General features: G+C 41.0%; 1 protein-coding gene across 2 annotated transcripts in view; it reads left to right on the forward strand.

The window, feature by feature from the left end:
• The window catches only part of RB1CC1 (RB1 inducible coiled-coil 1), a 77,756-nt gene that overhangs the window by 50,197 nt on the left and 14,061 nt on the right, over positions 1-13,498 (forward strand). For both annotated transcript variants that reach the window (XM_029069590.2, XM_029069589.2), the window contains exons 9-15: positions 3,830-4,014; positions 4,660-4,846; positions 4,931-5,012; positions 6,553-6,614; positions 7,729-7,832; positions 11,074-11,200; positions 11,286-13,195. In XM_029069590.2, the coding sequence (XP_028925423.1) occupies positions 3,830-4,014; positions 4,660-4,846; positions 4,931-5,012; positions 6,553-6,614; positions 7,729-7,832; positions 11,074-11,200; positions 11,286-13,195 (2,657 nt within the window). The remainder of the gene's footprint in view (positions 1-3,829; positions 4,015-4,659; positions 4,847-4,930; positions 5,013-6,552; positions 6,615-7,728; positions 7,833-11,073; positions 11,201-11,285; positions 13,196-13,498) is intronic.

Consider the following 13,498-nt stretch of genomic DNA (forward strand, 5'->3'; position numbering starts at 1 on the left):
TGCAATCGATGTATGAAGAGTTAGGGAGGCAAAGGGAGACTTTTTCCAGAAAGGCACATAGCTCATGCCTTTCTGCCCTTTTCTTGCGGCCCCTAGAAGAGGATGTAGTGAGCAGAGTACCTACTCCTATAAAAAGTTTTTGTCTTGACCTTAGTATTGATAGGACAGACTCCATTTTCGATTTAAGTGGTCCTCAGTCGACCCGACCAATTCCTGGGAAACTGCTCAAGTGGAGACGTAAGTTGGAAGCAACGTTTTCAAAAGAAAAATGTTAAAAATGGGAGATTTTGTGAACCAAGGTTGGACAACCGTGCTTTTTTTTTTAAAAAAAACAAACACGATTACCTAAATTCAGATACTCAGTATTACCCAATTGTGGATGGGTAGTTTAACTGTATTTTAGCTTGTGGAACGAGCATGGGCTTGGGAGTTAGAGAACCTGGGTTCTAATCCCGGCTCTGCCAATCGGTTCTGTGTGACTTTAGGCAAGTCACTTCTGTGCCTCAGTTTCCTCGACTGTAAAATGGGGATTAAATACCTTTTCTCCCTCCTACTTAGACTGTGAACCTCATGTGGGACAAGGGACTGTGTCTGACCTGATTAATTGTATCTACCCCAGGGCTTAGAACGCTGCTTGACACAGGAAACACTCACAGATACAACAACAACAATAATCTTAATAATAATAATTTCGAGGCAGACTCCCCTTCTGCCTCCTGTTTCCTAACTGTGGGAGACCCTCAAGGCAGGGAGGTTTCACAAAGGTAGCCAGCTTTTACTTCATCAGAAAATGGTCATGTCAGTTCTCCCCTAGGACTCCTTGGCGGTCAGATCAGCTCACCTTTAGGGTATCCTGCTCGGTATTCATTCCCCAACCCTCCCCCCTACCCATTTTCCCCTCCCCTCTACCTCCCAGCTTTTAAAAATACAGCTTTTTAAAGTATTTGAACATTTCTCCACGGCTCTCGGTTGTTTCCTTCTCCCACCCCCAACCCCTGCCACTCCCACTCCCCTGAGGTAGTGCCATAAAAGAGGCTGGTGTTGAAAAGCTAAAGCAGAATCGTAAGTATCGTTCATCTTAATTTGAAGCCTGTTAGGTTGAGGATTTCCTGGAGTGTGGTTCTGAACTTCTAGTGGCCGCTGAAGTTAGACAGGTAACTTAGTTTCTACTGCTGTGCTGTAGCCAGCAAATGATAATTATAGTATTTGTTGAACGTTTAGTATGTGCCAGGCACTATACTAATTGCCGGGATGAATGCAGGCAAATCAGGTTGGACACAGTCCCTTGTGCCACATGGGGCTCACCGTCTTAGTCCCCATTTTACAGATGAGGTGACTGGGGCACAGAAAGCTGAAGTGACTTTGTCCAAAGTCGCAGAGCAGACAAGTGGCAGAGCTGGGATTAGAGCCCACCGCCATCCGAGTCGCAGGCCTGTGCTGTATCCACTATGCCATGCTGCTTCTCTGTACCACAAGTGATGATAGATGTGGCAAGAGACAGCTCAACTATTCTTGTTCGTCTACTTTGGTCAATCATATGAGCAATCAATCAGTGATGTTTGAGGGCTTACTGAGCATTGAATGAATGTGCTTTATGTTGACCGCCCCCCATGTTACATTGGACCTTCGCCGAAATTCTGAGTGAATCGAGCTGAGAAGGACCGTGCTTAATGCATATAGCATGGGTTTGGGAGTCAGAAGGACCTGGGTTCTAATTCCAGCTCTTCCACTTGTCTGCTTTGTGAATTTGGGCAAGTTACTCAACTACTCTGTGCCTCAGTTACCTCATCTGTAAAATGGGGATTAAAGTCGTGAGCCCCAAGTGGGACATGAACTGTGTCCAGGCTGAGTATCTTGTATCTGCCCCAGCACTTAGTAGAGTACCTGGTACGTACCATTTTAAAAACAGAACAAAACAAAAAACTGGCCCTTGACCACGAGCTTCAACTTTTAAGGAAGTTGTTGGTATTCTTTCATTTTTTGGAATGTCAGTTTATGCAGACATAGTGAAAGCAAAGTGAAGCAACTGTAGCACATGGTGTTGAGAAAAATGAATATATTCAATGCTGTGGTAATAATTAAAATTAGGCCTTTTGGCTATGTACTAGAAACTCTAATGCTTAATGGGCATTTGATAGAACTGCTTTTCATGATTTCTAGGTGGAAGCTATTTGGATATTACTTTCTATCCTGAAATAAAATAATTTAAGCATTTCTTATTCGTATTAAATGTAAAAAGTACTTTAATAAATTGCTTAAGAATTTTGATAGTGGTAAAAGAAGTCAATTTTATTTTCTGTCAGTAGGTGGCATTACAATAATAATGCTACATTACACATTTACCCGGTTTTAATTTTTGTTTTATATGTATATTTTGACTCAGTTCTTTCTCATACAAATTTAAGAAATTCAAAATTTAGATCCCGAAAAGGGCTACTGAACAATCTGAAGGTCAAGACAAGTAGGGAAATAACTAAATTTTAGTGATTCACCTTCATGCTGCACATAAATTATTTGAAATGTGCGTCAAGTTGCACACTGAATTTTTCACCAAATTCTCTGCTCAGCCTTCATAACATTACTAAAATCTGTCCTTTCCCTTCCACCGTGTTAATCCAGGCACTTCTCCTCTCCCGCTTTGATAACTGTATCAGCCTCCTTGCTGACCTCCCTGCCTCCTGTCTCTCCCCAATCCAGTCCAGTCACTGTGCTGCTCAGATCATTTTTCTATAAGCCTGTTCAGTCCATGTTTTAGCACTCCTCAAGTACCTCCAGTGGTTGCCCATCCACCTCCACATCAAACAGAAACTCCTTAACATAAGCTTTAAAGCACTTAATCGCCTTGAGCCTTCCTACCTCACCTCGCTACTCTTCTCAAACAACCCAGCCCACATACTTCTCTCCTCTGGTGCCAATCTACTCACTGTTTCTTGATGTTGTCTATCTTGCCACCACCACCTCGCCCTTGTCCTGCCTCTTGGCTTGGAACGACCTCCCTCTCCACACCCAGCAAACACTCTCCCCACCATCAAAGCTTTGTTGAAGGCACATGTCCTTCAGGAGGCCGTAACTCGTCTAAACCCTCATTTCCTCTTCCACTCCTTTCTGTGTCTCCCTTGAACTTTTATTTTCTCCCTTGATTGGCCCCTCCCTCAGCCCCACAGCACTTATGTACGTGTCCATAATTTGTTTATATTAATGTCTGCCTCCCGGTCTAGACCACAAGTTCATTCTGTTGAATTCTCCCAAACACTTAGTACCCTGCTCTGCACACAATAGGTACTCAATAAATACCCTTCTTACTTGGTATGCAGCACCACACTAACTGCTAGGGAAAGATACAAAGATGTGACTTCAGACACTGCCCCTGGCTCAGAGAGGACTTCACGATCTAAAAGGAGGGAGAATGGGGAGAGAACTGGCAGCAGACCCACGAGGAACAATAACAAGATAAAACAACAGAAATGAATGAATGAAACAGTGCCAAAAAGAGCTGCGGTAACAGTGCGGAGGCTCCTCAACCCTCCAGCTGGCCTGTTCTTTGGCCAACAGGCACAACCTGCCCAGTGATATTAAAATCATTCCAGGCTTTCCTCCAGCCTCTCCACCTGGCAGATCTGCACCTGGAGCAAAGTGCTTGACTCTGGCAATGACAGGTAAAGGAAGGGTGGCGTCAATCACCCCAGACAGTCAGAGGGAGCTCCACAGACTTACTATTTCCAGAAAATAGTCCTGTAGATCCTGAAAAAAGGGAGAATGTATTATCTTTTGTCTAACCATGTGTATATGTGTGTATTTTTTTAAAAAAAAGAAACATTTCTTCCCCTAGGGATTTTTAGCTAATCAGAAGAGGGCTGAAAACTTGAAAGATCCTTCTGTGTTACCTGATTTGTGCCTGAGTCATGCAAATCAGTTGATGATTATGTTGACAAACCACAGAAAACTGTTGGATATTAAGCAAAAATGTACCACTGCCAAACAAGAACTTGCAAATAATCTACAAGTCAGACTAAAGTAAGTGATTGCCAATGTATTTCTAAGTTAAAATTTTTTTACATTATTGGGTTTGAATAATTTACTGTAGCATGAATTATCTTCATATGTTTTCACAACTTATCTTTGGAATAAGCTAGGAAACTGATTGTGGATGTTGTTACGGTAAATTTTGTTTTAGCCGCGCTGAGCCATTTTTATTTTAACTATGATAAATTACCCATTTTCTAACTTGAAATGGCCCACGGATGTATCCAGCCAATGAACACCTTCTGAGTTATCCCTAAGTATGTTGGTGTCTTAACTGCTGTCCTGTTAATGCTGTGGAATTTACATCACCAAAATATTTGCCTCATGACTTCTATAGTAGCCATGACAATTTCCAGAGTATCTGATCTGGCCAGCTTGTTTTGCAGTGGTCAAGGCTGGAAAATGTTTGTGAACCGCCAGTTCATCTGGGCCACTGTCGAAGCCTAAATTACATTGGGATCACACCATAGACATCTGAAAAATGTTCCTTCTAACAAGTTTTCAAATTTTTGCTGGAGGAGAATGCTTCAATACAGAATTCAGTATCGTAGCGTGTTGGTGAAATCTCAAGTCCAAATTGAAGTTGCGGTGAACTCTATAAGTGGCGAATACTCAGCGAGCGTCTTTCATCCACAGGTGGTGTTGCTTTGTTATGCTTCATGCCGATCAAGATGGAGAGAAGCTACAAGCCTTGCTCCGTCTTTTAACAGAGCTTCTAGAACGGGTCAAGATCGTAGAAGCCCTTAGTACAGTTCCTCAGATGTACTGCTTAGCCGTTGTTGAGGTTGTAAGGAGAAAAATGTTCATAAAACACTACAGGGAGGTAAGCCAGATCAATCTGATTTTGTTCTTTTTTCAGAGGAACAATAAATTGCTGGCCTACACTAACTATGTTGTGTTGTTCTAGTGGGCTGGTGCTCTAATCAAAGATGGAAAACATTTATATGAAACTGAAAAGTCAAAAAGGGAATCCTTTGGCAAACTGTTTAGTAAGTGCTGTTTTTGATCACAACTTACAAGTTATAACTGTCTTGCACATCTCTCTGTTCTTATATGTTGTACGTCATGCATCTTAGGTACTTTCCAAGCACTTAGTACAGTGCTCTGCACATCGTAAGCACTCATTAAATTTGATCGAATGAATATGTATTAGTTTAGCGCCTTGGAACTTGCAAAATAGGACATTATAAGGGAATACTGTTCTCTTTTTGTGTACTTTTTGAATTTACTTCTTGTTCACGGCCCAAAACTACAGTTTATCCGCCAAAGTGGACTTTTGGAGACCTGAATTATTCTTTTTGGATGTTGACATGGATCAGAAAAGACAATCAACCACGTTATTTGGGTTTTGCAAAGTTAGCCACTTTTGGCACATTAAATAGTAGTTATTTGCCGTCTTCAAAACAACCAGCATTAGGGTGGAAACATTTTTACAAGCGGCACTGTTCTGAGATTGGGTTGATATGTGTTGTTCAGCAGATAGTTGCTCCAGGTTAACCCAGTCAGGCATTTTCTTGGAGATTTCAAACTCTCTCTGAAATAATTACATTCTGAAATAAATTTTCGCTCCTGGCTTGGAACAGATTAATAGGATGTTTCTCCGATTGGTAATACTGCATTTGAATAATCTTTATAAATGATTACAATAACAGCAGAAGAATAACTTTAATTAACCTGCAAGTACACAGATAGGGGTAATCAGTCTCTGTCGGCTGCCCCTCCCCTTGAGAAGCAGAGAAGGGCTAGAGAGAGAGCTGGACCAGGGATGTTTTGGGAAAGTGCAGGGGCCGAATATTTTACAGCCATCCCCACGCCCAGGTATCTCACCAGTCTTACCACTCTACCCTGCCCCCTCTCTGTCACCTTCCTCTAATCCGGTCCTCTAGGATAACAGATTTTTTTGCGAAGGTATCAGGAGGCACAAATGGTTGCTGCATAATCAACAGCTTCTGTGAAAAATCAAATTATACTCATTCCAGTTCTCTCTGAGGGATTGGTAAAAAATGTGTATCTCCTGCTATTCTAAAGCTGTTACTGATTAATTAGGAAATTTGAATAACAGGGAGGCGTACTTTGCTGAGAGTAGAGATAAGATGAAGAAAATTTTGTCTTAAGAGAAGGAACTGACTTTGGATTCTCCTCCCCAGAGTGTGGGAGGTCCTTTTGGACCAGTAATTCCATATGTAACCTTGCTGGGACTCAGGTCTTCCAAAGGCCCAGGTCTTTCCAGAAAGCAGGTTATTAAGAAGGTATAGAAAAATTTACATATGCTCAGACATGATTTTCAGAGTGAAGCAAAGCGAGGCCATGTCATGTCTTTAGGTTCCATTGCTTTTTAGCTTCTGTGAGCACTTTTTCAACATCGAGTTCTATAGGAGTATGCCTTTGAAGTCTGTGAAAATGTTTAATAGGTAGTCATTCTTTATCATTTCATTCAAGTACTTAGCACAGTTCTCTGCACCCAGTAAGAGCCCAATAAATACCATTGATTGATTCCTGCCTACTGATATTCTTAATCTCTTTCAACAGGAAAGTCTTTTTTAAGAAATCATCTCTTTAAAGGACTGGATTCCTGGCCCCCTTCTTTTTGTGTACGTATTTTTCCAACTTACTGAATTCTGCTTGTTTTTCAACCATTTTAATTTCAAGAATCTTGGACACAAAGAGCAACCAACCCACTGTGGAAACAGGTTTCACAGTTGCCTTTTAATCACCTTTGAAGGCAAAATTCCCAGAGTCAGTGACTTAGCCAGTCTGATCTCTCAGTATGGGATTTGAGGTTGATAGAAATTTGTTGGGTTTGGACATGATGTATGTTTATATGGCAGTTGAAGCATAAGGAAGGAGCCCATGAATTTACCAAGAGAGAATCTAGGACCAGCCTTGGGAGATACTCATTGTTAGAGGTGGGAGAGGACCTCTGACAAGAGGCTATTGGCTCTTTGAAAGTAACCCTCTAAATCGTCTGCTCGCTGTGGGCAGGGAATGTGTCAGCTAACTTGATTAGATCGTACTCTGTGTTCTGCACACAGTAAGCACTCAATAAATACGATCGCTTGAAGGTAATTAGAGAGATAGTACGAGAACTTCAGAATTTGTCTTGCAAAGGACTTATTCCAACTGCTGTGATTCCCTCAACCACTGTATTTTATAGCAACATTCTAGAGGGGCAACTTGGCAAATGGTGGTGATTCTAATGTGAACTGGTTAGAACTAATGCCATATGGAAAATCACGCTTTACGCCAACTGGGGAGTCCAGCAAATGATAGGGTAGAAGCAGTACGGCCAGGTGGAAGGAGCTTGGGCCTGGGAGGAACTAGATTCTAATTCTGGCCAGTTGTTTGTCATGTGACCATGGACAAGTCACTTAACACCTCTTTGCCTCAGTTTCCCATTCTGTATAATTGGGTTTAAATACCTCTTCTCTCGCCTCTTCAGATTGTGAGTTTAATGTAGGGCAGGGACTTTGTCCTACCTGATAAACTTGCGATAATAATAATATTTGTTAAGACCTTCCTGTGTGCCAGGCACTGTACTAAGCGCTGTAAATACCCCAGATAATAATGATAATAATACAGTTTTTACGTATTATAAAAGCTGTGTATCACAGAAGTCTTTAGTCCACAGTTTTGCCCTTTTTATTTCTAAATTTTAGTCCTTTCGTCATTCCTTTTACTGATGTGAAAATGGTTTCATTTATACAGACTCGAAAACCTCGGCGGTTTGATGTTGAGCTTCCAGATATTTCATTAAATGATTTGCAGTTTCTGCAGTCTCTTTGTCCTTCAGAAGTACAACCATTACTCAGGTAAATTGCTCGTACTGATGCCCGCCGAATTGTTGGGACTCTACAGGTCGGCTTTCCATAGAGCTGCTGGATGGTGAAGGTTGCTAGGGAGCGAGTTGCTATTCTGAAATAGTCTTTTAGTGTTTCTTAGGGAAACATTCAATTGATCAAAAGAGCTGTGTTAGTGGTAGGAAAAAGCTCATTGATCGTTTAGAGACTCTCACACTACTTTGTAAACTCATATGTACCTACAGACTGTTTGATGTTTGTCATTTTGGAAAGCTCTAACCACACTAACTGAGCTAGCCAGATTGTAAGCTCATCCTCTAGATTGTAAACTCATCAAGGGAAGCAAACGTGTTTGCTAATTCTTTTGTAGTCTCCCAATCACTTAGTACAGTGCCCTGCACATAATAGTGCTCAGTAAATACCATCGATTGATTTTAAATAAAATGTCTCTAGAGCATCTCTCTCTATGAGTTAATGGACTTTTGAAAATGATAATGCCAATATCTATCAATGCTTCATTCTGGTTTTGGCATGTTTATTCAGCCTTTCTCTCAAGGAGTCATAAGCAGTAGTATGAGGAGACAGGTCATAAGGTGCTATTTATTTTTATGGGGAAGTTTCCTTCAAAGTCCCCACACTGAGAGCTGGCACTGTGTGATTCCAAAATGGTTTTGGAAGGATCGTTACATGCCACAGTGCTGAGAGAAGGCAGCAGCTCCAGTTCCTTGTTGCTCAGCTCACCACTCGGGATTGTCCCATCATTTGCCCAGGCAGAAGACTGGGCAAGGAAGTCAACGGTGACCATCCCACAGTACCCAAGGCAGGGTGGTATGGCGTGCTAGTCTCTCAAAAGCATATTGAATTTTGCCTAGCCCAGGTTAGTGAAGAAGCACAGCTTGGAGAAAAGCAGCATGGCCTAGTAGAAAGAGCACGGGCCTGGGAGTCAGAAGACCTGGCTTTTAATCCTCTTGGCTCTGCCAGTTGTTTGCTGTGTGACCTTGGGCAAATCACTTAATTCCTGTGCCTCAGTTCTCCTGTTCTCCCTCCTACCTAAGCCATGAGCCCCCTGCGGTCAGGGACTGTGTTGTACAACCTAATTCACATTGTATCTACCCGAGTGCTTAGAACAGTGTTTGACACAATGTGCTTAACAAATTCATTCAATTCATTCAATAGTATTTATTGAGCGCTTACTATGTGCTGAGCACTCTACTAAGCGCTTGGATGTACAGTTTGGCAACAGATAGAGGCAATCAGTGCCCATTGATGGGCTTGCAGTCTAATCGGGGGAGACAGACAAAAACAAGACAATTGAATCGCAATAAATAGAATCAAGGGGATGTATACCTCATTAACAAAATAAAGAGGGTAATAAAAATATATACAAATACCAGATGCCAGGAAGACAAATAAAAAACCCTAAATTCCACTTCTCAGCTGATAGGAGGAAATAGGTAGTTGTGTGGAAGTGTTCTGATTTTATTCCATTATTGACATTTATTCTCAATGAGAGGCCTCATATCAGTCAGCTTGGTGCCCTGCCCTTGGTTTAACATTGAAAACCTTTAGGTGAGTCTGTTGACTCGGAATTGGAGCCAGAATCAGGTTCATTCTTTTCAGCTAGTACACCTTCTCCACTTGTATCTGTTGGATGCCATCACCTAAGGTCTAGCCAGGTCATTTATATCTGCTTACTATGCTTATTATCCAAGATCACAATAGCTGGATGGTTCAGGCTCACGGCATAATCAGCAATCCTTGAAATATTCCAGAACCTTTCAGTGTTAGCAGTCATAAACACTTGTGCTGGTTGATATCTTTTGGATAGTCTATCTCTATCAAGCATTCAATTCAGTCGCTTCTGTTCTACGTAAGTTTTCATTAAAAGATATGGTTATTACACGGTGGAAGAATTGGGCAATATTCTTCCCACAACAGGACCCTGTTCTGATTTGTCACAATCCGTAAATTGATGTAAGTAAAATTTGGTGCAGAAAAAAATAGTTGTGCTCCCAGAATCAGTGAAGGCATAATGGTGCTGCATTTTGCAATCTCTGCTCAGTCTTCTTTACTGTATCATACAATAATTAGCTTTTATGACTTCACAGTATTTAATAAGTTAGAAATCAGTGAATGACCGATAGTGTAAGGTGTTTTTCTCTTGGCAGGCATGACAATAATATAGGAATTTTTATCAAAAAAAATTTCATGTTATAGAAAAATTACTTTTCTCCTTAAACCTTTCAGTAATAATTGTGGTATTTGTTAAGCCTCTCACCATGTTCCAGGCACTGTTCTAAGCGCAGGTGAATACAAGTTAATTGGGCCGGGCACAGTCTCCATCTCCCATAGGGCCTACAGTCCTAATCCTCCTTTTACAGAAGAGGGAACTGAGGCACAGAGATGTGAAGTGATCCACCCAAGGTCACACAGCAGACAAGCGGTGGAGCCGGGACCAGAACCCAGGTCCTTTTGACTCCCAGGCCTGTGCTCTATCCACCAGGCCAAACTGCCAGTCAGTTATAATACAAGTGTAAGGGAGTGAATGAAATCTTCTATACTGTGTTTGTAGACCTTGAAAAGCATGTGTCACAATTAGCAACCCAGGGCTCTGGCAGTTACTAAGTAAATTTGACTGCTCCACAGCATTTTGATTGAGTAATCTCCAAAGATGTTGTGGAGACTTTAAATATCTTGGCTTCCCCCTGGTTTCTAAGCCATTTTTCTCATTAAGGGTTTGACTTCTCAGCCCCTCTGAATTTCCCTTCTTGTCCTTGGCAATGGGTCTGAAATCTGGGTCCCAGTCACTCCATCTCGGCTTCTCTTTGCTAGTTCTTGCATGGCCCTACTTCCGATTCCTTCGAGTTCCCTTTTTCATCTCCCGTGGCTGCTCTGCCCCCCTCTTCTGTTTCCCTCATTTTGCTCTTAGCCTGGCGACAGTCAAGCATGTTCAGCTTCTCTCTCCTCCACGCTCCTTCCTTGTCCTTGCTGTGGGTGGAGGGTGAAGAAGGCTCTACATTGCTTCCTTATATACTTTATAAGTAAAGTTGGATGGGACAGTGATTTCTAGTAGTTCCACGGAGTGTTTTGGATCATCACTTCGTTGTGTAAGGTATTAATATTTCTTTAGCTAATGAAAGGAAACATAAAATTAGTATCTGGTCTGTTTTTATGGGGTGAAGGTTGGACAGTAATTAAATGGTGGTGTTAAGCAATTGAAGCGTTCTTATTAAAATCTCATTTACTTTTTCAGGGTTCCCTTACTTTGTGACTTTGAACCTCTACACCAGCATGTACTTGCTCTACATAACCTGGTAAAAGCAGCACAAAGTTTAGATGAAATGTCACAGACCATCACGGACCTACTGAGTGAACAAAAAGTAGGTGACTGTCCCCTCCTGAGCAGGCATTAAAGTGTGGATAAAAATGGATTCTACTCTTGAAACTTTTCTGATTTTCTTGCAGGCTTCTAATAGTCAAGGATCCCCCCAATCTGCAACCACACCAAGGATGGAAAGTACAATGGGAATTACAGCTACAACTGCTACCTCGCCTAGAATTCCTCCATCACTCAGTCTTCAGGATCCCTCGTGTCCTCCAGTGTGTCCGTTAGAAGAGTTGTCTCCAGACAGCATCGATGCTCATACGTTTGATTTTGAAACAATTCCTCACCCAAACGTTGAACCAAACATCCTTCACCAAGGATCCCTGGACTTAGACTCATTAGCAGAAAGTCCAGAATCCGATTTTATGTCAGCTGTGAATGAGTTTGTAATAGAAGAGAATCTGACCTCTCCCAACCCAATAAGTGATCCACAGAGTCCAGAGATGATGGTGGAATCCCTCTATTCTTCCGTAATCAATGCAATTGACAGTAGGCGTATGCAAAATACAAATGCCGATGCGAAAGAGGTTTCAGGAGAGCACGTTTCACTAAACGTTCGTTTGGAAAAATGTCGAGCACTTGCCCAAGAATCCCAGTTCAGTTTGCGAAACTTCAAGGATGACCTTTGCCACTTTAGATCACTTGTACAGAAAGAACAGTGTGACTTTTCCAATTCTTTGAAATGTACAGCTGTAGAAATACAAACTATTATAGAAAAAGTAAGACTTTCTCTGGAAAAAACACTAAAAGAGAAACATGAGAACGAACTCCAGACATTAAAAAGTGAGTATGAGACGAAATTAAATGCATTAATAAAAAATAGTGAAGAAAATGAGAAGAAGATAACAAAATTAAAAGGAGATTTGGTAAGTCTTGAAGAAGTTTTACAAAATAAAGACAACGAATTTGCTTTGGTAAAGAATGAAAAAGATGCTGTTGTCTGCCTGCAGAATGAAAAAGATCAGAAGTTACTAGAAATGGAAAGCACAATGAAGAATCAAAATTGTGAAATTAAAGAGCTGAAAGAATCCCGGGAAGTTGTGTTGGAAGACCTAAAGAAGCTCCATGTTGAAAGTGATGAAAAAATACAACTTTTGAGGGCAGAACTTGAGACTTTGGAGCAGAGTCACCTAAAAGAACTGGAAGATACGTTGCAGATCCGGCATTCGCAGGAATTTGAAAAAGTTTTAACAGACCACAAGGACTGTTTAGAGAAATTAAAAACTGAAAATCAGCAGAGACTTGACCAAATGCAAGAGTCTCATGCTATGATTGTCCGAGAGAAGGAACAACAATTGCAGGAATTGGAGTTCAAAGTTTCTGATTTGTCTGATTTGAGATGCAAGTTAGAAGTTGAACTTGCTTTGAAGGAAGCAGAAGCTGATGAAATGAAGATCCTTTTAGAAGAAAGCAAAGTCCAACGGCAGGAAACGTTGAAAACCCTCATTGATAAGGAAACCGAAAGTTTAAGAACAGAGATCAGTAAGTTACACCAGAAGATCCAAGTTAATGATGAGGAATATCAAATGGGTTTGACAGAGCTAAGAACTTTGATGACAATCGAGAAAGATCAGTGCATTTCTGAGTTGGTGTGTAGACATGAGGAGGAATCAATTTTGCTGAAAACTGAGTTGAATAAAGTAACTTCTTTGCAGCAACAAGCCTTTGAAATAGAAAAAAAATTGAAAGAGCAAACGGAAGATTTGCAGAGTAGGTTGGAGCGGGAATTGAGTGCCCTTGAAAAACAAAAAGATGAAAAAATGGCCCAACAGGAGGAAAAATATGAAGCTATTCTTCATCAGCTGGAGGAAGACAAAGAGAAAATACTTTTGAAACAAGAACAGGACAGAGAGCTTCTTATCCAGAAGCTTAATTATGAGAAAGAAGAAGCGGTGCGGATTGCCCTCAAGGAATTCGAGATACAGAGAGAAGCTGTTGAAAGAGAACTCTTGGAAAAAATAAAACATCTCGAGAGTCAAATAACTGGAAGGTAAGTATTAAGTTATCTGAAAGGATCTAAAAATAAGACGAAAATTGAGTTAAATATCTTTAAAGGGGAGTGTAATTACCCTGTTGTTGTCGGCGATCATCATTATCCCTGGCTTTATTTCATCTAATGAAACTGGATTATATTGCGGCTGTAACTTTCCCTTGTTAAAAATTAGGCCGTTTTATGCATTTTGGAGCTGTATCAAAAACATTCCTATTATTTCTGTGGATCATTAAATTTTGAGAACATGATTATTTAGTAACAGTAAACTAGTAAATATACTCAATGTTTTAGAAAGAGGCT

Source organism: Ornithorhynchus anatinus, chromosome 7, assembly GCF_004115215.2.
Source record: "Ornithorhynchus anatinus isolate Pmale09 chromosome 7, mOrnAna1.pri.v4, whole genome shotgun sequence".
Taxonomy (NCBI): domain Eukaryota; kingdom Metazoa; phylum Chordata; class Mammalia; order Monotremata; family Ornithorhynchidae; genus Ornithorhynchus; species Ornithorhynchus anatinus.